The 27,849-nt window shown below is 35.6% G+C and overlaps 1 protein-coding gene across 4 annotated transcripts in view; it reads left to right on the top strand.

Annotated features, from left to right (window-relative positions):
* The first annotated feature begins 1,485 nt into the window (after positions 1 to 1,485).
* LOC138684735 (coiled-coil domain-containing protein 178-like) overlaps positions 1,486 to 27,849 on the top strand; it is a 191,902-nt gene continuing 165,538 nt past the window's right edge. For 3 of the 4 annotated variants that reach the window (XM_069779248.1, XM_069779249.1, XM_069779246.1), the window contains exons 1-7: positions 1,486 to 1,665; positions 13,447 to 13,517; positions 18,274 to 18,308; positions 20,888 to 20,982; positions 22,340 to 22,540; positions 25,443 to 25,663; positions 27,679 to 27,821. In XM_069779248.1, the coding sequence (XP_069635349.1) occupies positions 13,503 to 13,517; positions 18,274 to 18,308; positions 20,888 to 20,982; positions 22,340 to 22,540; positions 25,443 to 25,663; positions 27,679 to 27,821 (710 nt within the window). In that variant the 5' untranslated portion in view covers positions 1,486 to 1,665; positions 13,447 to 13,502. Of the gene's footprint in view, positions 1,666 to 7,546; positions 7,826 to 13,446; positions 13,518 to 18,273; positions 18,309 to 20,887; positions 20,983 to 22,339; positions 22,541 to 25,442; positions 25,664 to 27,678; positions 27,822 to 27,849 lie in introns of those variants that run through there. The other variant, XM_069779247.1, reaches the window with a different exon arrangement.

The following is a 27,849-nucleotide window of genomic DNA, read 5'->3' as shown; positions in this document are numbered from 1 at the left end:
TTTTGCGCATTGCCTCTGGTCGGGTCAGTGGGCACCATTGAAAAGAGCCTGGCTCCATCCTCTTTGCACCCTCTTTTCAAGTATTTATACACATTGATGAGATCCCCCTGAGCCTTCTCTTCTCCAGGCTGAACGGTCCCAGCTCTTTCAGCCTGTCCTCAGGTGAGAGATGCTCCAGTCCCTTCATCATCTTCATGGCCCTCTCTCCAGTACGCCCATGTCTTTCCTGTACTGGGGAGCCCAGAACTGGACCCGGTACTCCAGGTGTGGCCATACCAGTGCACAGTAGAGGGGAAGGATCACCTCCTTTGACCTGCTGGCAACGCACTGCCCAACGCGGCCCAGGATGCCATTGGCCTCCTTTGAGGCAAAGGCGTATTGGTTTTACCTGGCTCAGTTTTACTAAAATAAAAATCTTGTCTTCACTAAGATTATATTGAGGAAGTAAGGTGAGGTAAGGTAAACACTTCATCACCCTTCTTTTTTTTTTCTCGTTAAAAACGTGTAGGCTGAAGTTGAACATACTAGAATGCACATGAAGACTACACAAAGAGGTGATGAGAAGGATACAGAATGCAGGGGAAAGTGATTTTTGCATTGTCTCCTAAATTTCTCTGACTTTTTTTCCTGATGTGGTGTAAGGTGTCGAAAAAGAAAACAAAGGGCAATCTAGGAGTAAATATGAGCGAGGCACCCTTTGCCTGTTTCTCTAACTTAATTTTAACCTCCTACCTTTAAAATAAGGGAGAAGTATAGAAGGCTGAGCATGTACTTCTCAGGAGGGAAACCTGGATTTAATTAAGTCCCATTTGAGCCCTCTATGAGTCCTAGTCTCTACTTAAATTTGAGTGAAATGGCTTTTCACATCATTATACTGTCGTGCAAGAATTTCCTGGAGTGGATTTTAATGATCAATACAGGCAGCAGCCATGCGGACTGGTCTGGACCAGGCTGGTTAGTAGCTAATAATTTGTATGGGAAATAACTGAACGGGCAAGGACTGGCTTTATTCTTCAAGACAGTAGTTCCCAAATTTTGGATCGAGGAGCGCTGTCGACCGTTACAAATTTTCCTTGCACGATGACCTCAGCAGCAAAGTTTTACCAGAAACTCGGAAAAGCGAGATGATTTCACAGCATTGGCCGTGCAAGCCTGGCAAGCCGGAATACACCGATCGGGCAGGTGCGGGGCACGGAGCGGGTCCCGAGTTTCCCTGCGGGACAGAAGTGCATCTTCGAATGCTGGACGCCCTGCACGGAACGGAAGCCGGGGGCCGTGCGGGCCGCCTGACACCCCCGCGGCTCCTTCGGCTCCCTCAAGAAGTAAGGGAGGTGCGAGGCTGGGGTGAGCGACCCCCGCCGCTCTCCGGCGGCAGCTCCCGGCCGCCGCCTCTCACAGCCCCGCGGCGGCCGGCGGAGGGTCTCTCCTCCTTCCCGCTCCCCCCGCTGAGGGTCGGGTCGGGCCTCGGCCGGCCCCGCCGAGGGAGCGACGCCCGTTACACCCGCGCGCTCGGCCCTGGCCGCGCGCCGCCGCCGTTGCCCGGGAAACGGGCTAGGGGACGCCGGGCGGGACGCGGCGGCGGCGGCTGGCTGGCTGCCCGGCTGGCTGCCCGCCCGCCTGCCCCCCTCCCTCCTCCCGCCCGGCGGCGGGCGCCCAGCCGGAGCCGTGAGTACCGGGAGGCGGGGCTGGGGCCGCCAGCCAGCTGTGTTGCCTGCGGCGGGCGTGTAGCGGGGCGGCGGGGGGGGGCAACAGATCCTCGGCTGGGTGCCGCCTGGCTCCCGCACGGAGGGGAGGCGGCGGGAGGGAGCCAGGCCGTTGCCGCCTCCCGCCCGGGGGGCGGCGGGGTCTGGGCCGCCGGGCGCCGTGCCGGGCGCTCCCAGTGCGGGACAAGTGTCCTGAGGTTCTCTTTTATCGTCCTCCACGCGAGGGGCTCGGCGGGTGCTGCTGGCTGGGCCCCGGGCCGGCGTGGGGGGGAGCGGGCAGCCGCGGTTGCGCTGCCCGTGCCTGGGGGCTCCGCCGCCGCGGAGCCCTCGCCCCGCGGGGCCGGCCCCGCGCCTTCGTCGCTGCTTCGGCGTTGGGCTGGTGGCCGCGAACGGCTCCCGGCCCGGGTCCAGGGCGGCCTTAACTGACAGCGGGCGGCGGGCGGCACACCCCGTTCTTCCTCATTCACCGCGTTGTCGTGGCAGAAGAAGCCGAAGTAACTGTCTTTGTCTTCAGGAGGTTGCACCTGCGGAGGTGTCTGACCGAAGCCTGGGAAAGTGCTTAAGTGGAGGGTACATCCCCCGTTGCAGAAGCGTTTGGGCATCTCTGCTCTGGGAAGAGGTTCGGTCAGAATGCCTTGTCGGGGCTTCCAGAATTAATCCCCTTTTCTTCTTGCAATGCATGATGCAGCAGCTAAAGCATCTTTGGGAGATCCGATTTTTCGGCTTATATACCTGAATAGGCTCTGCCCTCTTATTGCTGAGTTATTCAAAGAATACAGTAAACTTTATGATACATAACGAGTTTTCGGTCTTCTTTTTCAAGTTTCAGGTACATAACACTTTGCACAGGCTCAAGAATGTTAGGAGTCACTACTGCAGAGGAGACTGATTAAAAATTAGATTTTTTTCGCCCCTCAGAAGGTATAGTAATTATTCTGTCTCCTACTGTTTTCCCTCTTTAAAAAGCAAAATGCATAAGGCTAGAAAACATGGAAGGACTTGGTATGGGAGCTACTCTGGAATTTTTTTACCTTCCGAAAGCTCTTGCGTTGTTTTTTGAAGCATGGAATCTCTTAGTTTCACTCCATAATAACACCATGCCAAAGCAGAGTAGACTTTGAAGAAGGTATTTTGAAGACCTTATGGAAAGAAGAGGTAGCTGTTACTATGATGATGATGGTTGACCTCTCATTTCTATCTTGTTATTTCTTTGGGAAAATAATTAATGAGGAATGGGGGAATTCATGACAGAGAAGGTTTAGGGGACTTGTTAGAACAGCTCAGAGGGTTGTGAAGTTTTGGTCACACACTGGCCACAGGAGCCTAGGTGAATATATTGAAGAAATATGTAAAAAAAATTATGCAGCACTGTAGGCTTGACTGTTGTGCGTCAGCAGAATATACCACAAGCAGCAATCCCTTCTTGTTTTTCTGTATTGATCATGCTGAGATGTATATTGGACATTGAGGTGTTGGTCATGATCCCAAATGAAAATCCGTTATGTGATCATTTTGGGACTCGTCATGTTCTTTCAAATTGCCCTGATTGGAAAATTGAATATGTTTGCTAACACAATGAGATCCTTTTTGAATATGCTTTTGGGAATTCAGAGATTTACTAAGGATTTGGAGGTGATTGATTTGCAGTCCTTTAAGATTATTCCTCATGGAGTTGTTGTGTGGCTATCACTAGTGAGATAGTCTATTACCTACAAAATTGATACATATGTCTCTTAAGCCATCTTCCCTATTGAGGGGCTCCAAATTTTTGTAAATGCTCTCATCTTTTCAGAGCATACAGCCTATGTGAGATTAGAGTTTATCTGACTTTAAGATCTGGTATTAAGGTGTAGATATGATGGTCTGCATTATAGGTAGCCTATTGTAAGTCTTTTTGTAAAGAGCTTTCAGATGGAGTTAAACAAAAAGAGGACATGGTAGCAGTAACTGCACTCTAAATGATTGTTTCAGGTTTGATACCTTGCATAATATGACAGGTAGGTCTGCAACTGTTGGCATGAAGACAGAATGAGGGGAAGTGTCCCCTTTTGCAGGGTGATGTTAGAACTTTTATTTCAATTTGGACATGAGACAGAGAAAATTCCTATTCCTCTTTCAGTACTCAGTGCCGTTTTGGATGAAATTATCATTTGGAAGATTGTATCCACACTAACATCAGAAGTTAATACTGCAATAGTGGCCCAATATATTTGCTATCATATTTTAAGATCTCATAGAAGTTCTAGTGAAATCAACCGAAATGACAGTAAAGTTATTTTCCCTGATATTTACAATATGCCTACTGAAGCATTACACTTCATGTTAAAAGAGAGTTTGGAGTAGGAATAGAAATCAAATGGTTAAAAATGTTCATTATCTGTAAAATGGTAAGATATCATAATATAGAGAAGTCTACTGATATGTTGCAACTTTCTGTGGGGTTCCTGATTTTGTGTACTGTTACGATCCTTGTAATAGTTGCAGCACGAAACCATTGAGTTTAAATAGTATATAAGCAAAATTATTTTAACTCATTTTGAACTCTGTGTCTCTAAGTTGGACACTACATAATTTACAGAATTTTTCTGGTTTTCTGAATCAGTTGCCTTCACAGTGTAAATGAGAAACAGCAGTGAATACTGAGAAAATCTGGATCACTTAGGCTTCTCCTATTTAACTTCAAAGGAGTTGTCTATACACAAAATTTGTGCCATGAACTGCGATGAGGTAGATAATGCATTACAGTAATTCTTCTAGTATTAGGCTAACTACATGCATATAAAAGGGCTTTGTACTGGCATAGTGGATCACTCCCGTTAAGGAGAGTAAAGACACTAAGGGTATGCCAGTCTGTGCACATGGATAAGAAACTAAAACTCTCTCTCTAGTAAAAAATGGATGTTTATATGACCGTTGAACTGTGTACATGGTGTGAACTATTACGTATTTGGGATCAATTCTGTGGTGAAGAAGAATTTAGAGACAGAGTAAATCTAGCAAAAAACCCCCTTTCTTGCTTTCTTTTTGCTCAAATATGTAATAAAGTCCCATATAAAGCTTTTAAAAATTTATTTATTTATTCATTTTACTGTGTGGTTTTAGCTTTGAAAATTTTAGGTTGAATTACTGAATCATGGAGCACAATCACCGAGTAAAGGAGTAAAGGTAACGGTCACATTTCCTAGATATAAAGTGTTATGGTTTAGGATGTCTCACTTTGGAAGGTAGATGGTGAGAAAGAATTAGCTTGAGTGAGCAGCAGCTCCAGTCAGCTTGGGGATACTGTCGATTTCTTAATTATCATTACCTTCTTAGTCTTTTTTTTTTGTTCTTTTCTTTTCCTTTCTTTTTTTTTTTTATATTCCTGTCATGCATAGCTTTGTCTCAGAGCCATCATCTTCTAAGGTTACATTGCAGGACTGGTACAATAATGTATTCTTAGTGTAGCTATATTGAATTGTGTAAGTTAGTCTTTCTTTTAATGTTGAATCCTTATCAAAAAGTAGTCTGAGACTGTATAATTTAAAAATATTTTTCTATTAATTTTCTTTTTAAACAAGACTTCTATATAGCATCAAGAATTAATCAGCTGCTAAGATCTGAGCAGTGCCGCAAAATACATCTTAGTCCAGCTGAACAAGAACGTGTTTATAGTTACTCAGCACTCGATTTGGAATTTGGCAAGATCTTCTCATCAAACTAGAAAACACACAGATGCAATTTCATGTTATTTAGTAGTGTGTTGTGTTCCCTTTTTTATTTTAAATAGATTGTATGGTCCTGCCAAATTTTCAACTCATTTTGTTTCTCTAATCTTTGCAACTAAACTATTTATATAATATACATAATGGCCAAATTACTGTTTAACTTCAAGTCCTTCTGAAACATAAAGTAATAAAATACATACAGCTTAAAGTGGGAAATCAAATAGAGATGGATCAGCATTTAAAAATGTTTATTTCTCCATTTTTTTCTTTGAAAGAGCATAACATCGGCATGTTAGGCGCAAACCATGTCTTACGCATAGCACTGTATAACAATGGAGGTACTTTGTGAATAATACTGACAGCAAGGGCTTACTACGTGATTCTTTCTCAATTTGGACAGTGTCTTGCTGGGAGGAGCTGCAAGCACTCTGGAGTACAGGATCATTTGCAATTTGAAATGATCTTGAGAAGTCAGAGAGTAGGATGTAAATCAGTAAGAACAAGTACAAAGTACTATCCATAAGCAGAAATAATATGTACAGAGGAGAAGAAGATGGTAGGTAAAGTAACAAAAGACCTGTAGGTTGAAGTGCTAAGCATGAAAACTGGTACCATGCTGTTGGGATAAAAGCAATGTGTATCAGGATATGAAACCAAAACCATTGCATAATGATTCCGTTCTTCTGAGTACTGGTGAGGCATCAGCTGGAGGGCTTGGCCTCTTTAGGATATAAATTTGGAAAGACCTGGACCAACTGGGGAGAACTTGGACAAAGAGAGTGGAAAAACGGTTGGAAAGTATAATCTCTGGAACAGGGGTGTGGGGGTGTGTGTGTGTGTAAAAAATTAGAAGAATTTGGTCTGTTTAGTGTAGAGAAGGAAAGAGATAGCAGTTCTCAAATGTTTAAGAAGTTGTTTACAAGATGAAGGCAATCTATTATTTTCTGTGTCCATACAGATACGACAAGGAGATTATATTATACATTAGGATGGCTAAATAATGGCAAGGATGGTTAAGTTTTGTTTAACTTTGCCTAGACATCTGGTAGAAACTGTCACTAAAAGATTTTAAAACAGATTTGACAAGCATCTGTAAGAAATGGTTTACATTTAGTTGAAACTGCCTTGGATCTTTTAATCCATGGAGGCATCATTTTGCAAATGGAATCTGTTTTCATATTCTACTACACTTCTGTCATTACTAAAAAAAAAATAAAGTTTCTACCTAGTTGGACCCCTTCTGCTCTATCATGGAACTTTCTAAGTGCTTAATTAAATAATCCATTTCTTTTTTTCTTTTACAGATCCTCTGTCATTTTTACTTACATTGTCGCATTCCAGTTTGGGCACCTAGGCTTTGTCAGTCTCTTCTTTTTTTTTTTCCATTTAGCTCTCATTTACTTTGTCATCTTCATACCTTTTTACTAACTCCTTTTCCCTACTGCATAATATATGTTTTCTAGCTTTGCTTTGCAAGCACCTTTCGTTCACTGAATGCCCTATCCCACCTGCTTTTCTTTACCATTGCTAGCACCCTCACACTTTGTTCTTCCACTTTTTTTTTCTTTTCTCTGTGTTCTTTTTTTTTTTAGCATGTACAATATGTCATCTTTTTCTCTTTCTCCTATATCTGCATTACTTCTAAAATAGTGAAGTTTAAGATCCCTACAAAATATAGTTTGATGGAAAAATTATGAAATAAATGAAGGCAGTCACTTTAGGTAGCCTCCAATTAAAGAGTATTTTTTTGGTATATCTAAGAAAACAAAGTGTACACTGTCACTGTATATGGTCTGCCAGTGCCTGTCCTCCAGTAGCTTTTGTCTGTTCCAGCCAGATTTGAGTAGGACTCTCAAAGGTGTTAAGTTCTTCCAAGTTTCATGAAAATTGGCAGCTAAGTAATGGGAAAAAAGACACAAATTATTTCCTTATCTGAAAGAAAGGAGTTACAAATTGGCCCGTTACATATTCTGTAGAGTACCAGTCAGCTGACTAATCGAGTCCTGTCTCAGCTCGCCAGCCAAGCTCCAAAGCAGTCCTATGCGCATGCCCAGAAGGGAATGCTAAAGGAAGTTGGGTTGGTCAGGCTCAGCGACACTGAGGGGAGCTGGGCTTCTGTGAGGGAATGTTGCACAAAAATCCATGGAAAACCAGACTCTACTGATTCTAATCATCATGAGAATACTGTAGAATGTTTTTAGCATTTTTTCTCTGTTCTTTGCAACATCGGTGAGGCCACCACTTAATAAACAGCTATTATTTCAAATAATAATGTGATCTTTCATTCATCTGTTATTCCTGTTTTATCTTTATTTTTTTGGAGAACCTGTTATATCCTTCAAAATTTGGGTGGATCAGTTCCACAAGTCATTAAGACCTTAACCCATTCATGCCAGGAAGGTCTGAGGAGATAAGGTAAATCGAAAATGATATTGTTGGTACTTCAAGCTAGAAGCATGATACTCTGTGCTAAACAAATTCTTGGACTTTCACTTTGCATTTCTTTGTTGCAGTGTATTGGCTGATTACAGATTTTTGTGCAATGTATGTGACAGCTTAAAAAAAGACTTCAAGTTTCCAAGACTTAAAGATTTCAAGTAGAGATGATCTCTCTGTGTTGTTTTTAACTAGGATTTATTTGTCTGTTTACCTGTTCTTTATTACGAAACTCTGAACTTCTGTTTGTTTGTATTTCTGAATATTAAAATTAAAGGTACTGATGGTAATGAACTTGGTAAGTATAAGGTAGCTCTGAAACAACTGGATCAGAACTAAATTGTTGAGCAAACAAAGCTAGTGAAGGGAAGGGATGAAAGAATTCTAGTGTTGAAGTAAAACTGTAGAAAGTCAACTGTCCTACAGCTCATCTGACCTGTGGGATTGTGGGTTTGTTTTGGGGTTGGGTTTTTTTTGAGACAAGTTTAAGATTCATTCTGGAAGCTGATAAGGAAATGGAGAGGAGTTTGTAGCTAATTCACAGGCTGGTTGAATTGAGTTAATTTGTTCCTGCTGAATGCATGTTTTTTAATGCTGCTGAGAAAATTATGCTGTTGTAAGACTGAATGTTAGCATATCAAGAGCATTTTTCCCTTTTCTACTGTTTCTTGAAACTAAAGAAACAAGTAAATTTATCCTTACTCAATGTGAACCTCATTGCAAGTGAAAAAACAAAGTAAGTTTGTCACAGGCTGTTGGGGGCGTTTATTTTTGCTGAAGTTTCTTTAGCCATTTCTGGATGTTTGACTAATAATATATTTATTATTCTAAACTAGTATTTTGAATTTAATGACAACAACAGAACTGGCTTAATTATCAATAAGTAAAAAGATAACTTAAACAGTACTTAACTAAATGATTTAATAGAATGCAAGAAAATATACTCTAATTATAAAAGAAAAGTGAATGAGTGAATTAAACAAGAATGTGTTGTGTTATGTCTATAAATACTTGATCTAATTTTTTGTTTCTTCATTACTGTTTTTAAAAAATGGAGTTCAAAAGTGTCTTCATTTCTAATGTTCAGTATAAGATGTGATTTGTACGAACATATGCAGCAATTATGCCAAAACTAAATTTCTTCAGTTCTGTGGTTACTATGGTAACCAATATTCACTGTATTTCATTTAGACATATACAAGAGAATGGAATATAGTAGGTTTAAGATTTAATAATCTTTGCAAAAAAATTGTGCTATAGTACATGATATTTTAATTATGTGTAAGGGGACATCAACTAACTAACATGCTTAGTAGCATGAACATTGGTAGTAATCATCTTTAAACCATATTTGGGTGATTCTTGTGGTAATAGAATTTTGGGTGCTCATTTCTAAAAATTGAATTGAATTAGTTTTTTGCTTGAGCAGGGAGATTGTTCCTACTACTGTCAGGTCTCTTTGACCTCCCAGGAATAAGGAATAGAATAGTAATTCTCCTATTGTTTTGTTTCTGGCCCTGGAATGTGTGAGGAGGGACACTGAAATAGTAGATTAGGTAGCACCTTTAGTCAGAGATAGTTATGTTTTATGTGAACCCATGTGGTAGAATGTGAGCAGCTCTTAAGGTATTTATTTCCTCAGTACTACCTGGTAGAAGTATAATTCCTCTTTTCTGATTAATGTCAGAAAGGTGGAACTCAAGAATATATATAGAAAGACAAGGTGTATCATTCATGACTATGACACAGAATACCTAGATTTAATTCCCTTACCTATTAGAGATTTCCAGTGTCCTTGTTTTTCATGATATTGAATTGTCTGCGGACTTGGTTTTTTGTGTGTTTAGAGTTCTTATTTGTACTAAGGTCTGTGGAAAAAGAATAGGGATTAAGTTTATTTGAGTTGCAGACTATCTAGCTGAAATGAACCACAAGAATAGTGGAATACTGGATAAAATCAAATTGATTTTGATATGGAACTAATTCAGGTATTTATATGATAGTAGTAAGATCTCAGCTATAATATTTTTAGTTTTTGATGCCATTAGAAGTTTGTGAGAGTACATTATTTGATCTTAATTCCCTTCTTAAAGCTTTAAATGGCTGGTATAATGGACTAGTTCTTGGGATCTTGTTCCTGTGAAAGGAATAAAATAAAAGAAAGAACCTACAGAATTTTTCCTGTCTTTTGTTGCTTTTAATAATAATTCTAATCTTTTTATTAGAGTTGGTGGTTATAGCCAGCCTATAAAATTCTACATGAAGCCTTGTTTTCAGGTGTGTGACCTATCACTATAACAGATTTTAATGCTTCAAACTGCTATTTAAACAACACTATGTACTATTTTGAAACATCTGCACTAATTGTAGTTTGTGGGAATATTTTCAGGGACATTACCTCTTTCTCTGTATTCTGAAGTAAACCTGGGCTGCATTTCAGTGGTTAAAAGGATTCACTGCATCACTTGAGGACAGGCAGAAATTGTGCAAGAAATTCTAGGACCCTAAAACCAAATGGTAAAATGCTGTATTTGCAGAAAGTTAACACTTGGAGGTCAGGAAATGATAGAATAATATGGAGATTGTTCATGGAATGTTAGTTCCTCTTAACTATGAATTAGTTTATAATTTTTATTTATGCTGACTGCATTGTGGGGAAGGAGGAAAAATTCCAACACAAATGGCATAGTCACAATGAAGCAGGAATCAATGAGAACATTTTAAACAAAATTCTTCTGTGATTTCACCGTATCTATTGTGCTTATAAAGTAGATAATCTCAGTTTGCACTTAGTTTACTTAATAGTGAATTAGAGTTTTAGTGAAGAGGTAAGTATGGGAGTTGATAAGTAAAATGTTCTTATAGAATAAGCTTTTTATGAAGCATATTTATTAATATCCCAAGACTCTGCCTGGGGAATGGCATTTATGATGAGAAATAGTTATACTAGCTTATGTTAGGTGAATAGAAATTCTAACATCTGGATTCTGAGTGCTTTAATTGAAAAAATTTTATCAAAGACTTTGCTTTTAACAAGAATTTTGTTAGTTCCTCATCTTTCTATTTGAGATGTTGGTATTAGAAATTTAAGAAACTATTTCTGTTATAGTAAAGTACCAAGACAGTAATTAAAGTGTTGTGTGTGTTTACTTTAGCTGTAGTCATATTTAATAATATATACAATATTCATATATTCTTATATATATATACCTGATGAAAGATTCACAATGCTTTTTTTTCTCCTTCTTTATGGAGTAGCATACAATGACTTTTAGAACGTATACTGTAGTAATATGACTAATGTAGTGGTTATCTTTGTCAGAGTGAGAAAGTTAGTTTGAATTCTGTAGAACAGTTTGTGCAGAATAACACTTCCTAAATGTCAGAGGTATATAGTACAGAATTGTGAGTGCTAACTCACTGGATTTGGCTTATTTTTTCTGTATAGGACAATATGAAAGAAATTTTTTTTTTGTATTTTGATGGCTACAGCTGTGAACATACATAGTGTAAAATTTATATATATTGAGGCTAAGATTTTCAACAGATACTAAATGAACTATGTACTGACTAATTTTTTTTCTAAGCCTCAGGTTGAAATGATATTTTTTGTCATCAACTGTTGTTTTTTCCAATATTTTTTTTTTCACTGTGATGTTATGTACAGTGGAATGCGTCTTTATGTTGTGTATCTGATTCCTTATCAGGCAAGTGATGTTCTCACCTTTTTCTTAACATATGCTCACAGATAATATCAGATAATAGTCTGTTCATACCTTGTTCTGGATATATTACTGGCTATATAAGCAACAACAAATTGAAACTGTTTCTTAAGCTTTTCTTCTGGATTTCATCCTTTTGTATGTAGTATTTTTCTCGTCTTTCCTCCTTTCTCTAGAGCTATTCTGTCTGTCAATGCTTATTTTCTTTGACTTACTAAGAGTTTCAGATTCTTTTATACTCCTTGTTGGAGCTAATATGGTCCATCTGGTCTGACTGTCAGGATGAGCCTGTTAGGAGAGTAGAATTTTGCTTTGCAGAGTCCAAGAAGCTGACATCCTGTCACAGATACAGTTAAAAATTCCTGCTTGCCAAATCGGCATATTTCTTTGAACAACACTGAATCCTGCTGTTGGAAATAATTGTTTCATAAAATTAAAAAGCCACCAAACTTGAAAAAAAATAGGTATTAATGTGCAAATGACGTGCAAGAATGGCTCGTATAATACATTTTCCATACATTCCCCGAGGAGAGTTGCATAGTTGAAAATGCGGTGACGTGAAACTTTGTTATATGTATCATGAACTTCATTTAATTTTAAAAAAATCTTGTCCATAGCTTTAGTTTGAAAGGTTTTGTTGGTATTGTTCAGAGTTTCCAAGTCAATTAGTTTGTTACAGTAACAGGACAATAATGCTGTCTGCATTGCAGTGCATGGAAGTTCATGTAAAAGATCAGCTGTGGATTCGGCATTTCTTTTGGCAGCTTGCTGCACTTACATTCTTCTAACATTTCTTTGGAAGAGACTTGAGTTTGAGTTTGGTGGATCAATAAACTGAGGTGTGGAAAGTGTGAAGAGTATATTTTGGTCTTGCTCTTTGTTTTCTCTGACTGTCCATCCAGTTGGACTCTTAGGCAACTGTTTTCCATTTCAGAGAGTTTGGAATAAATATACCTCTATTTTTTAATAGTGCTACTTATAAGAATATGGAATGCTAAAATCTATAATCTATGCAGTATTTGTTTCCAGTATTTCATAATGATGAAGAATGTAATATAGGTGTTGGGGTTTTTTTTCTTTTTTACTAGTCAGTTTTTGTAGGTTGATAATAGTTGGAAACCACAATTTACTGTGGACTTCTAATATTCCAGTTGCACAGTCTAGGAGGTGTCCACTTGGATCTCTGTATGGCAATACAGCTATTTGTCAAATGTATGAATATTAAGGGTGATAAAATATTTTGGTAAGTTACTTCAGCTTGATGTCATGAGGCTTAACTACCTAAGTTTTCAGCCAGTATTATTTTTCTGAATTATGTAAATTATAAATAAATAATGTTGGTTTTGTTTATTGTGGTAAATCTGAGTTACAAGTTTATATGCAAATAAGTAGATTATTTTCCTCTCTTATGTGTCTCCTGTCCATTGAGACAACAATGTTTCAGACTACAAGTTTATGGACCTCTCTTCCATTGATAGTTTCTTAATTAAAATTCATCTTATAGGTTATCCATTTTGTTTTTCACATTTTTCCACTTAGTGTTGGTTACCACTGTCATGATAGGATGCAAAATAACCTGTATAATTTAAAAAGCCAGGTCACATATGTTGAAATTTGGTTGTCTTTTTTTTATTTATTTGCTTTTTAACTGTGATTTCATTACTTAAATAGGACCCATTGTGTGATTTGTAATGACATCAACTCTTTAGCTGCTGCTTTTCCCTTAGTAGGAAAAGTGAAAATGGCTTTACTAACCTTTAAAAATACTGAAGATATATCACTGATGGAATACATTTTTTTGCTGATGAAAAGAAGAGTTTTTAAAATGTGTATATGTATGTATATATGTATGTGTTTTATTATTTTTCTAATCATTAGGCTACCAGCAATAATGTTTGGAACTCAGTCATTTTCCTGTTCTTCTAAGGACAGTAATGAGGTATCCCAAGGTATGTCAGATATGTCTTCTATTATACAGTTTTCAAATAGTTTAATGAAGGCCTTAAATTTAAGACATAAGAAATTATTTTTTATTTGTAATATTATATAACTCTAGTCCTCTTTCTTGGTTCTTATCTCTGACACTGCTTGAAAAACTTTCATACAGATGATGCATTTGTAGACTTCGAGTGTCAGTAATTGACTTACTGGTTTCAGTCCATCCTCTAATGATAGTTCAGTTTTCTATCTAAAACAAAATTGGCGGTATTTCACTTGTAATTTAAATTTACTTTTCAGATTTTAAGAAAATGTAAATAATTCCACTTTCTCACTGAGTTATATTTCTAGCTTGCTTTTACAAAGGTATTAAAAGACTTGCATGTAAAAATGTTTGCATTTGCCAAGGAAGACCAAAGCAGTAAGAGAGTAATCTTTTTTTATTAAAACCGTTCAAAATGTCAATTTTTTTTTAAATGGCTGTATTGTTATTTGCATTAGTGATGTAAAGAAAATAAACGTAATTTTTACAACAACATTAATGGTAATTTAGTAAAATGTAAGAATAATAACAGTAGAAGCAACTAAGTGAAATTAAAGTCATGTTGGTCTCAAAATCTGAACTTTTGTGTTGTGCTTCAGAGTACAAGAAAGATGCAAAGTCTATATATGCTTTCTTAGGATTGTGCTGTGTAGGCATCCTGTGAAAGTTTCTGGCTCTAGAAACAGACAGAGCAAGATACTATGAAATAGGTTTTGATATCCATTTTAGTGGGCTGTCTTTTCAAATAAAATCCTGCAAATCATCTTTTCCATTCCAGTAAGGAAGTTTATGATAAAGTTAAGTTAAAAGAGCCTTATATAACATACAGACTTTTAATGTTTTAGGCTGACACTTTAAGACACTGAGATTATTCTTTAAAAAAAATCAAAGCAACAAATCCACAGACTGTATATGAAGGTTGCCTAGTTCTATTTTACAGTTTAATCCCTATTACTTTTATTGTTATTTTTGGTTCATTTCCAAGGCACATTAAAGCATTGTATCCCCCTGAACATAATTAGGTTAATGTTTCATGTTAGTAGGACAGCTTCTTAGACTTTTTAATAGCTCTACTGCTAGGTTTCAGTGTCTTGTTCTGGTTCCTGACACCTTTCATTAGTGACCTCTGCAGTCAGATTCCCATTCTGTGTATTAATTAAATAGTTAACATTCAATAGTGTGCCAAAGTATCGTTTATTTATGTGGTTATAAGGCTAACAGATTTTAAAGAGAACATAATTGTGAAGTCCGCATGTTCTCGTAAAACAGTTAATTTATGTCATGTAGCTTTAAATTCCCAGCACGGGAGCTACTGTTCTGGAACTTCATCCCTTCATAAGGTTGAAGCAAACATTTGCTGGAACTAAGTATTGTATACATAACAGTAGTCAAACTTTCTTCTAAGGCCCTGTGACCTTTTCTGTTTTGCTCCGGGTATTTCTATAGTAGCTGCCACCTTTGCCTTTTTGGGTTCTGATAGTATTTTCTCTGTTTGGACAAAATCCTTGCTGAAGACCAGTGTAAAATCATCAAACTTGATTCATTTGGGATTAATTATGTAAAATTAGTTATAGCAAATTATATTTTGACCCTAACCCCCTTTATCATATCTCATCTCTTTGAAATTATTCCTTCATATTCTTCAAGCATTTTTTAATCTTCCTCCTTGTATTTGAGATGATAGTATTAAAAAGAATAACATTTTGTGCAAAAAGTGTGCATAGTAATTGATGTAGCTGTTCCATTTTCTTAGTCAATTTCAAGACCAAAGCTTAGGAAGTTCCGAATTAAAGAGAGAAAATCAGGTATGAGAGAATCTGGTATCAGACCACACATGAAGTTTAGCAGCCTTCTGTATTCTCTTTCTCCAGATAAAAACGAGTGGATCACCACAAGACAACGTAGCTGTGCTTTTGTAAATACTCCATTACCATGTATTAACAAAGCTATTCATCACATTCAGGAGTTAGAATTAAAGATAGAGAAATACTTTCAACAGGTACATTTATGGTTGAAAATGGCCAAGTGATTTTTATAGGAACAAGTATATTTTATATAGGATTACTATGTTGGTTTTTATAAAAATTTAACTTCATGTCATATGTACTCTCCAAAATACTGCCCAGGAGGTTCATTTACTAGTCATGATGTGTTTTTCATCTGTTTAACAGTTTTGGCAAATCAGACTATCTTATTGAAATACATATACCACAATATCATAATGTAATATCAATATCTCATAAAGATTAGTAAATTTGTATATGACAATTCAGATGCACACAGAGTCAAGTTGCTTCAATGATATTGATTGTCTACAAAACAGTTTTTTATACTAATCTTGAGTAGATAGTCAAATTGAGCTGTGTGCCATTTTTCTGCCATTTATAGTAAGCAATGTTTTTTTCCTGAACAGTACTTAACAATTCCTTCATTAAAAAGTTTCTTTACTCTCATATTGAGAGACAAGAATTTGAAAATGTAATGGTTTTTATGTCTAGCGGTATGTGATGTTTTCCTACCCTATGTAGATTTTGTGTGAATAGAAACAAGAATAAAGGGAAGCTAAACAAATGGGTAGGTAGATGAAGAAAGAATGAAATATATACCATTTTAAAGTATAGTAAAATCTTCCCATTAACTTCTTTGAGAACATGATTAGTATCATTTAAATAATTCACTTTTACTGGAGAAGTGTTTTCCAAATGTTAATAAATTTTGCATATGTCTACACTGCAGTAAGAAGATCTGATCGCTGCTTGCACAGACAAGTTATATTTAAATAATTTATCTCCAATACCGACAATAATGTCATCTTAGTAGCACATCAGGAAAACTATCTTAGATTAGTATTCCGCAAATGCTGTTTGTCGTGGTTTAACCCCAGCCAGCAACTAAGCACCACGCAGCCGCTCACTCACTTCCCACCACACCCAGTGGGATGGGGGAGAAAATCAGGAAAAAGTAAAACTCGTGGGTTGAGATAAGAATGGTTTAATAGAGCAGAAAAGAAGAAACTAATAATGATAATGATAACACTAGTAAAATGACAACAGCAATAATGAAAGGATTGGAATGTACAAATGATGCGCAGGGCAATTGCTCACCACCCGCCGACCGACACCCAGCCAGTCCCCGAGCAGCGAATCCCTGCCCCCCACTTCCCAGTTCCTATACTAGATGGGACGTCCCATCGTATGGAATACACTGTTGGCCAGTTTGGGTCAGCTGCCCTGGCTGTGTCCTGTGACAACTTCTTGTGCCCTTCCAGCTTTCTTGCTGGCTGGGCATGAGAAGCTGAAAAATCCTGGACTTTAGACTAAACACTACTTAGCAACAACTGAAAACATCCATGTTATCAACATTCTTCTCATACTGAACTCAAAAACATAGCACTGTACCAGCTACTAGGAAGACAATTAACTCTATCCCAGCTGAAACCAGGACACTGTTAAATACTCTGCAGAGAGATTTCTGCAACTGCAGTATAGATACTAGCAGAATCTGAGGTGCATGATCTACAGTCTTATCTTGATTTACAGTATAGACATTAATTTGATAGGAAATTTTATATTGCCTCATTCACCTTTGTTTAAAATAATGTGAAAATTATTTTAATGAAAATATTAGTGAAATTATATATTATATATTATATATATTATATATTATATATTATTATATCAGTGAAATTATTTTAATGTCATAATTTTTTCATCAATATACATGAATTAGATGGATAAGCATTGACATGTCCAGATGTTTATTCATTTTAATGTTAGCTTAAATTGTTTCTGTAAGTATTGTGCATATTTTCCACATCTCTTCTAAATTCTTGTTAATATACAGAGATTCAAAATAGTCTGAGGCCTTTAGACGGTGATATCATTATAACTATGAGTTAAGAGGAGAAAAGGTGGGGTTGCTATAATATGAGTATTTCATTAATGCTTTTAAAAATCAAAATTAGGCATATGTACTGAAATGACTGTACTACAAATACAGGGAGTTTGGATTTTACTTGTCTGTATACGAATTTATTTACACCTCTGCTAGTAAGTTAAATATTACCAGCAATGTGTCCAGTTGACATGGAAAACCTCATATCTATACTGTTAAATTCTTACCCTCCAAATCAGGATAGACATTATGCACGCTGCTTTTGAGGAATGGTCCCTGACCCTTTCTGGTTCCTGAACTGTGCTTGGAAATGGTTTGGGAATATGTTAATTTTCCTTACCGCAGGTTGTACCAGTAAGATTTAGTAACAATTTAATGGTATAGGTGATCAAGTATCTGGGCCCAAAAAAATTCCCTGACAGTGTTTAATTTACTGTTGTAGACATAGCCCTAATGAAGAAAAAGCACGTGAAGTTCAGACAGAATCTTTGCTGTAATTTTGACATTTAAAACAAAGTACAGAAGTTAAGAGTGAAACTACAATTAACAATATTAAGGGATATTTAAAAAACATTCTACAAAATTGAATAATGCATAACATGTATGTACAAAAACTGGGTTTTATTACCAACAGTTTGGAGATGCATAGTTTTTAGGAATTCGAAAACTTTGTAATTATTTTAAAATGTTAAAAACCATTCATCTGTATGTACACTAATTAGATCCTCTTATGATACAAAATTCACTGGCCTATTATGCTTTTTGTTAGGAAACAGAAAAAGTGTATAACATCTGAGATGTATAATGGAGTTTATGTTTTGCTTTTGCAGTATGGTTATGTGTTTAAGGAGGAGAAAATACCACGGTAAGAATCGTACATACAAACTCATACAAAATAATGCGTTTGTTTTAATGTCAGGTAATTATTTGATGAGATGTTAGTCTGGCTATAAAGTCTGCTCTGTGAACTGTAGAGTTTACCAAGTTCTTCTGTAATGTAGAATGCATCTAAAATAAGCATTCTTAGTGTCAGCAGGATCTATTTATTTACTTCAGCAGACCAAAAGTGTTTGTGGAGAATTTCTCATATCTTTCCTACTCACTGTTTAATTTTCAACCGTTCAAGATTATCACAGGTCTCAGAATCAACCTAAGTGATGAATTTCTGTGGGTAACAGTTGTTCAGTTATTGATACTTCTGAAATTGTGCCAATTCTACTAATTAACTCCGGTGCCTAAATATGAGTAAGGGTACTTATTTTAAGCTCTTGTTTCTTTAAGTTTTGGGTTGGAACATGATGTATAAGCATTTTGAATGTTTCTGCATACTTACTCTGATCTTTGTGAAGTTCTCTAAATACTGTATAAAATTTTCTTAATTTGCATAGATGGTCAAATTTACTCTCATTTCAGCTTGGCTAGGCACAGGGAGCCAAGTAATTAAAAAAGGGAGGGGGAAAAAAGTTTGAATGAAACAACCATTTCTTCATCACATGTTGTAATGAGATGGGGGGAAAAAAACCCAAGATTTTTTTCTTTTTTTTTTTTTCCTGGTTTTCCTATACTTCATACTGTTAAGATTCTTATTAAATGCATCATATTTGTGTTTTCAGTGTAGTTTGCCAGCTACTTATGTTTAGTTCAAAAAACTTTTGTGTGTTTGAGTGACAAAATTTCCTTGAATCACACTATAGTGTTTGCAACTATGTATCTTTAAAGTTAGAGAGCAAGAGAGGATGCTTGTTAAAATCAAAACAGAACATAATTCCTAAATTAAAAATGACAAGTTGAAGATTTGTTTTTTCTAGATATGTTTGTGCTGGAGATATGTAGAATATATACAGAGTTGTTAAAGGTTATAAATTTAAAATGTAGCTTTAAAATGTAAATTTAAAATGTAATTTTAAATCTTAAAACTCATGCATGTTTTTTCTAAATTTTACATATTGGCTGCATGTATTTTGAAATACACTAAAGGACTCAGAATTTTCCTAAGCCTAGGATACAATACAGTACAATACAACACAACCCAAGTATATTTCAAAACCAAGTAGTCAGAAAGTACACAAAATAAGTCTGAATGTGGGACTGTAAATTGCATTATTCGTGATGCAGTCTACTTTATGATGTAGTTCTAGTTACAAGGATTAAAAGAGGGGTTTGAAGAGGAGGATGTATCTCATGCACTGAGCTTGTTGTCCTGGCTGTTTTGCTCAACAAACCCTGTATTTCCCTGTGTATTTTTACTTCATGTCAGATACATCTATTGAGTTATTTTTTTGTTTGCCTACTTATCCAACTCCTATTTATCAAACTCTTGTTTCTATATCTAATTTGATATCTCTTCCATCACCAGGTCCCATTTTTTCCTGTTCCATGTCTTACTATTTTCCATTACTGCACAGAATTTTTTTTCTATTCCCTGTACTTTAGATGTATTTTCCGTAGATCTAGGAAGGCTTCAATAACACTTCTTTCCATCTGTTTTTGGCATAGGCTTTTTGTCTGTTATTTTGTCATGGAAAAGGAACTTTTTTGTGGAGTTCTTTCAAATATATACATTCACATTATACATGTATGTGTGATGCAACACTGTGACTGCAGATTTCATTTCATCTTAGCTGCATATGAAGGACCTCAAGTGCTTAAAGAGCATTTAAGCCACACATGTGGGCATAAGCATGTGGTGGTTATCCTTCCTTCCCTTGTTCTCAACTCCAGTAGGCTGATGAGCCTCTTAAGTTCACATGAGTTCTTCTTTGACTACTTGTGTTACTTCTTTCCCCCTCTCACTTGGAGGTTAAATTTGTCCTGATCTCATTTTAATGAAGCCCTCCTCATCTCTGCTTTTGAGTCTCCCAGATTTCAAAAGCTTCTCTGTTGGAAACTGATTAGCCTTATGCCTTGATTTTTTTTCCTTCGTATCTTAAAAATTTTTTTTTTTCGTTGTTGACCCTCAAATGATGACTTCCCTTAAACTGATAAAACTGAAACTTCATCTGACCTGCAGTGGCAATGTATCTGTGTCTGCACAGATACGGCACTCAATGCTTCTGTTGCTTAGAAGAGTCTGGAAAATATAGCATATATTGCTCCTGTATGTTCAGAATTTGGAAAGAGTAACAGCTTTCTACAACAGTTTCTCTTTGACATATCCTTGGGTATGACGACAAAAATTGAAGATCTATATAAGTACATTATGAAAAGAAATTGGTTTCTTGTATTTCTGCAAAGAAATATGAGAAAAACATTTATATGGGAATTGCACAATTAATAGTTCTTCTGTATGACTTTCAATTATTCCATTTAACTAATACATTAAAAGCATTTAAATGTGTAAGATTCGAGAAGGAAAATTTTGACTTAGTGAAAGTAATATTTACTTAACAATACTAATATAAATTCAGTCTAAAATTTTTTAGTGACAGTGGCTTTTATCTACAGGGTAACAAAACATGTCAGTCCTGAATCTATTGAAGATACCTGGTTATCATTATCCACTAAGTTGGATTTTAAAGAAGCTGATGTATCTTGTGAAGGTAAAAATATTTCATAATACTCAGTTTGAGTGGTAAAAGTTACTTACCCTTATTTAATATATACTTTGCATTTGTAATAATGGTTGCTCGTTGCCTGCTCTGTGTCTTATGTAAATGATGTGAGTATCCTTTGAAATCTGTGTGTATCATCTGTCAAGCCGAAAGACACATACATTTTAAATGTTATATTAAGTACTATTAAATCATCCTGTTTGCAAGAAGATAATTTACATTTCTGTATTTAGATTCATACTGTATTTTAACCCATCTAGGATTTGAAGCAGCTGAGCTAGTTATATTGGTTGTTGGAAATTCTAGATTTTTTTTTTTCATTTAGTTTCTGTAAACAAATAACTGCATTGCTGTTATAGGGTATTCATAACATACTCCCAACGTAGAGTTCTGTTTTTTACAGTTTGCATCTTTACTCAGATTATACATTTTTTAATTAAGTTTTAAGTATTAAAAGAGATTGTGTGCAATTTTTTTTTAAGGCAATGTGCAACCTTTTAAGTACTGCTAGCCTGAGACAATCCTGTCTGCAGTAAATTGTGTGATAAAATTTCTGTTGATGGCAGTGAAGCCAAAATTTAACTCCAGATTTTAAGTATTTGTTCTTCTTTTCAATGCTTGCAGTTTTTAATCAAAATAATTTAGTGTATTATTGACTGTGGAACCAAAATGGGAATGTCTTGGACTCTGTAACTTACATAATTCCCATTTTTTATAGATCAGGACAATGGATGATGACCTCAAAAAATCTTTTATCAAAACAAATAACAGACATATTTGATAGCCAGATTTCACAGAATGAAATAATGATGTGTGTATCACGAGTAAAACAGTACTGTTGAGATATTACACTGAATATTCTTAGAACTCCAAAGACTTTAATGAAGTCATTGATACTTACTTAGGAAAATAAAATGAAATAAGTATTCTTTAAAAAATTGTGATAATCAGGAACTTGTACTGTTATTTGGATGATTCTTACCCAAGCAATGAGGCAAAGATGAAAAGTTTGTACTATCTATATTAATACATTTTTGTTGCACTCTACATTGGAAATAAGCTGGAAGAAAATGCTATTGAACATGAAAGTTTTGTTTGTAACCGCTTGTGCTTACATTGATGATGTGAAGAGGCTACCTTTATATTGAGAAAGAAGCTGGAATAAAGAGTGTATGTTTAAGCCTTCATAAGAAATAATTATAATGTATTTTTAAAGACAGAAATGTAACCAGTTGTGCTTACTGTGATACATGTGAACAGGCCAACTTTGTGTTGAGAATGAAGCTCGAATAAAGAGCATATGATTAAGCTTTCATAAGAAGTATTTTTTAATGTATTTTTAAAGATGGCAAGACATTAACCTTGAAGCAGGAAACAGAAGCTTTGCTATTGGAAGTTACTGAGCTAATTAAGCGGCTGGAGGCTGATCGTGAGGAGGCAGAAAAAGCTTTGGAGTTGGAGAAACAGCGAAGGAAAAAGCTTGGCATGAAAATTGATTGTATGTCACTTTGGAGGCTTAAGCAGCTCCCCGCAGCCGTGCAAAAAGGTATTGGTATTGAAACTAAGAATATTTGTTATTTTTCGGTCAGTTCATTACCAAGAATAAGAATTATAAGACTATAGTTGTGTTTGCTGTAACAGGAGCACAATATTTGCTCTTCTGAATTTGGTGTGCTTGAATATATATCTGGAAAAAAATACGGAAAGTACTATGGAATGTTCAGCATTGTTTGAGAAATAGCGTAAGAATAGACAAGACACTCTTAAGATGATAATAAATACTCAGTTTGGGGCAAGGAGTGAGAGGCTGAAACAGAATTATAAAATAATGCATTGAGTTAAACCACAGATTAAACCACAAATTAAAAAAAAATTGTTTGGAGAAAAATTAAAGTGTGATAAACTTGAATAATGTACTTACACCTTTAGTAGGAATAGTTTGACATAACCATTTATAGGTCTCCTTGAAATGCCAGACTCTAAGCACATTTATTATTATCTTTTGTGATGAACTGGCATCTACAGAATAGAATGAAAGAAAAAAAAAAAAACAAAACAGCTACTTAGCAGCTGTTTGCTGTTTGTCTTTTGACTCACGGTCAGAAGCAGGTACCATCTGAACCCAAACTTATAGAAAAGTTCCATAATTTGTAACAGTAGGTTCCTGGATGTAAAATCACAGGAGTGCATATTCTGCGTATTGGTACTCTAGTGCATATTCTGGTGCACATTATCCTGAGATCTTCGACAAATACCTCACAATCTAGAGTGTGGTAACAGTGCAAGAATCTTCCATAACTGTGTTTACTGATGGGTAAGCACTGAGTGAAAATCAGCGTATAATGGAGGCAAGCCAGGAGTTGTTTGTCCCAAATACTTCTTTTTCCACTCTCCCCCCCCCCCCCCCGAAGGCAAAATCTCAAATAGTGCACATCCCTAACAATATATGAGAAAAATGCATGTTTGTTTGTTTATTTTAGCCAGTGGCTAACTCCTGACTTGCAAACTAGCAACCTGCGTTAAGGTGTTACCACTTTGCAGAGATTGCTTTCTTTAAAAGCAATTGCCTCTGAAGGACAACTTATGATGCCCTGAAAACAGAGGAGGAGACTAAATAAAGAATCAGAATTAAAATTCATTGATAGGTTAGAAACTGCTTTCAGGAGAAAATCCTGTGGCAACTGAAAGGTCAATTTTACAGAAGTAAAGAACTGCAAGAGGAGAAGGTTGATAATATAATCTTCATTCTTCAGCACAGTAGTTCAGGATTTGAGCTGCAGAGATATTACTTTTTACTTTTTTATGTACATACTTACAGTGATGCAGCTGTAAATCATTTTTGCTTGTTGCTATACATTCCTATTGCTTTTACTTTACTGTTTAGCATTCTCTATAAATATCAAAAGTTTGGAGTAGTGGAATATAATTAACACATTTTCAATTCTGTTAATATAAGCAATGGTACAGCATTAAAAAAAAAAAAAGGCAAAATAAACTAGCATGAAGTTTGGCTGTGAATATTAACCAACTCTTCTTCCTTGATTTATCAGTGGGCTATGTCAGGATGACATTGTGTCCTTGGAGTAAATTTGTAATTTTCAGGATTATAACTTTTCATAGTATTATCTATAAGACAAAAATGATGCTGAAATGGAACTGAGGATAAAGGGAAAATACCCTCAGGGATGTTATAATTATCCCTAATCTAAGTATTACAAACCCAGGAGATTCTTAATTAAGAGTTTGCATGACCCATTCAGAGTAGACACTGAATCCTGTTATTTCTTCAGACTTCCCTTGATTTCCATTATTGCTAGCTCCTGCTGCATCTGTGTCCTGTAGCACACTCAGGTAATTGCAGTGACATAACCTATCTTCAGAAATTACCTTCTCTGAAGTATAACAAAAATGTAATGTAAAACACATTTTATTCATTTTAATGTTAGGTATCACTTTGCATGATGTAGAAAAGCCACTTACTGATACAATGTGTCTAAGTTTTAGTAGCAATGAATAATTTTGTAAATTTGTGATTTATGTCTTGTTAACACAGCAAAATTTATCAGCTGTTAAGGGATTGCATTGAATATTCCACAACTACTTCTCAGAGCTAGAGAGCCTTTTTTCTCAGTAAAATGTGCTTCTCTGTCTCAAATTTATGGCAAAGTTTACTGCTCTTGAGACTTTTTCTGATTTTTTTCTTATCTCATAATCTTACTTTTCTTTCCCTAGTTTCATACCAATAATTTCTCCGTATAGAGCATCAGCTGCTGCAGGACACCATCTCTAATAAGCTTTTTTTTCCCAAGCAAAATAAAATATATGTTGTCATTCAGCAACCAGTGGTCTAGTCACATATTTTCTTGTAAAGACCCGTAGGAAATTTATGCCAAAGTCAGAAAAGTAAATGCAGCAAACTGAATTAAGACTGATGTACTTCTGTGTTGCAACATGAATATGTTTTGTTTGTTGAGTTTAAGTTTGTATCTTTAGTTTAGCTTTCTTGAAGCCACATTTAGTTCAGGAAGTGTCCCTGAACTGAAAATAGTTGGCATATTAAGAGGATGTGGGATTTATACTTGCCATGTTCTTCCTTTGCATCCACATAGGTCTGTTGCTGGAGACTAGGAAGCTTAGTAGAGCTGTTCTTGTGTTACAGTAGCCTCCTCTAGATATGCCTTAAGGCTAGATGTTTTAATATCCTTCACAAAAACAAAATCACCCCTCACTTTGAAGATTTGCTTGAATTATGTTTAAAAGCAGTTCCACTGCTAATGCAGTATTTGGTGATGTCTTTTGTAACCAACGTCCTCTTTTGGCCTTCAGAGCAGTTTACAGCAAAATTTTGCAAGTCTTAGTATTATGACAACATACTTCGCAATCTCACTAGGTATTCATGGCATCACTCAGTTACTCACATTTTGTGATGCTAATTATCTTTTTAACAGAATATGAAACCTGTGTTCAAGATACCTTGGAGCTACAATGGCATTTTGATTGTAAAAGCCATCAGCTGCGACAGGTACAAAACCAAATACTTAAGATAGAAACAGTCAACAGAGAGATTCAGGAGGATGTAGACTTCATGAAGAAACACAGCCCTCTGCTGGAAGAAAAGCTAAATCTAGAGGGTGAAGCTGTGAAGGATGTGTTACTGGCTTATGAAAAGGTAAGTACAAACAATACGAAGATGTTTCTTTTAGAACCTTTCCACTGCATAGGTGCATACCCTTTTAGAGAACAGCAGTCTTTTGGAAATACCGAAGTCTGTTTTAAATTTTGTACACAAAGACTGTGAATTGTGTGCCCATAGTGCTAAATACAGGCACTCAGTGCAGACAGAATCCAGGAAGGATAATGCTGTTGGCCTTTAGTAAATGTCTCTTAAGCATATATGGAATGTAATTCTAACTTTTAAAGTTGATTTCATGTGGGATTTTTCATGGGAAAAGTAGAAGGTACATATCTGATATTTGCATAGATTCTTCTCAGATTTCTCACAGATGTCAGTGTTTGTTCTATCATATGGAGATGTTAGAAGCTGTCAAAAAAATGTTTGTAAGTTTTAATTATTTTTAAATGCTGATGTACATTTTTCCTAGTTTATTTGTTGATAGTATTTATTGACAATAATATTGATAATAATTTATTATTTGTTGATAATAAATGCCTGATGTGGATAATGTCAGGCTGAATAATCAAAGTGTAGCGAAGTTGTAGGTAGCTTAAAATTGATGTCTAAAAAGGGAAGGATACTGTGTTACTTCAAGTACAGATTTTAGTACTAATTATTATGTTTTCTATGTATTTTCTATAGTAACTTTTAAATACAAATCTAGAGATTAATATCTTTTTCAAGGTACTTACAGTCTAAAAATGGTCTTTTGTTTGTAGGTGATTCTTAATAAATATTGCTTATTTTAATTTGTTTTCTTTTGAACTTCTCATATTTTGAGGTCTCAACAGTCATGTCAAAATACTTCTAAAATTAAAATGTTATTTGCCTATTACACAAATAATATGCTAATTATGATGAATTAGTTCTGACCTATGAAATAGCTCACAGTTCTATCAGTGTTATCAGATATGTTCAAAATACTGGCTAATTAAAAATCAAGATGGTTATTTTGGTTTTTATTTTGTATCCTTTTTTCTTGTTAATGTCTTAGAATATATTGTATGCACTTAAAATACTGAGGTGTACTAAAATACAACTTGGAAAGTAGAGTTAAAATATTTTTTTTCCTGAAGACTTTTAAAGAAATACTTCTTTTTAGAGTTTTTTTTTTAAATTTCTTTCCAAAAAGTGACACTACATATCATAAGGAGATAGATTTGGTGTTACTGTAACTTACTCATATATTTCATTTCAACAATAAAATTTCTAATTGTCAAATTATTTACAACTTTTATTGCGCTCTAATTTATATGCGGTTTGTTACTTAGGTTTGGTTTTTTCCTCCTTAAAAAAGCAGCTGACACTTAAGTTTCTTTGCAATTAAAACAATTATTTAATTTTTAATCTCTGCCTTTTAATATCCAGAGAACTAGTTTGAGCAGCTAAGTGCTAGATTATAATAAAGATTTTATATAATTTTATTTGTTTATATTTGTAATATTTTAAAAAGCAGAGACTACAGACGTGCATATCTCTGTTGGAGAGTTATTAGGAACTGAGTGTCCCAATACTATTGATACCGTTGAAAATTGTGTTCATTGTCTGCGTTGTCTCAGGCCTCTCTTTTACATAGGTGACTGCCAGGCTTGCTCATCCTCTAGGAGATGTTTAAGTAATGATTTTTATCAGGTTACTGAGTGAAACCTCAGTGGCTTCTTTCAACATTATTTCTTTCTTTCTGCTCCAGAGGTCACTATCTTCCCATGTTAGTAGCCACCTTTTCGCAGTAACTTCAAAGTTTTGTAACAGAATGAAATCCCTCTTGCTAACCTTTCTTTATGTTATGCAATTTTACGACACATTCTGTTGTCTTTCACTAGGATTGTATCTATTGCAGACCATGCAGAATTTGTCGTTAAGTTGTATGACATCACAAAGTGCTACTTCAACTTTAAACTTCAATTTTTTTAACTGCAAAGAATCAGAATATCTTGGAATTTTTTATTTTAAACATTATGTATGATTTTTGTATAACACCTTTCAGAAAACGTGTTTTATTTTCTTAGACATCACAAGTATATAGTGATGTTTGTTGTGAACTCATGGAAATCCAAAGGACAATTAAAAGAATTGATGAAGAATCGGAAAAGAAGATACAATCTATGTATGAGAAAATTGAATATACTGAGATGCTATCGAGTCAATACAAGTAAGAGCTATTCAATATGCTATTATAA

Source organism: Haliaeetus albicilla, chromosome 3 (genome assembly GCF_947461875.1).
Source record: "Haliaeetus albicilla chromosome 3, bHalAlb1.1, whole genome shotgun sequence".
NCBI classification, from domain to species: domain Eukaryota; kingdom Metazoa; phylum Chordata; class Aves; order Accipitriformes; family Accipitridae; genus Haliaeetus; species Haliaeetus albicilla.
This window is presented reverse-complemented; position numbering and strand designations above follow the sequence as displayed.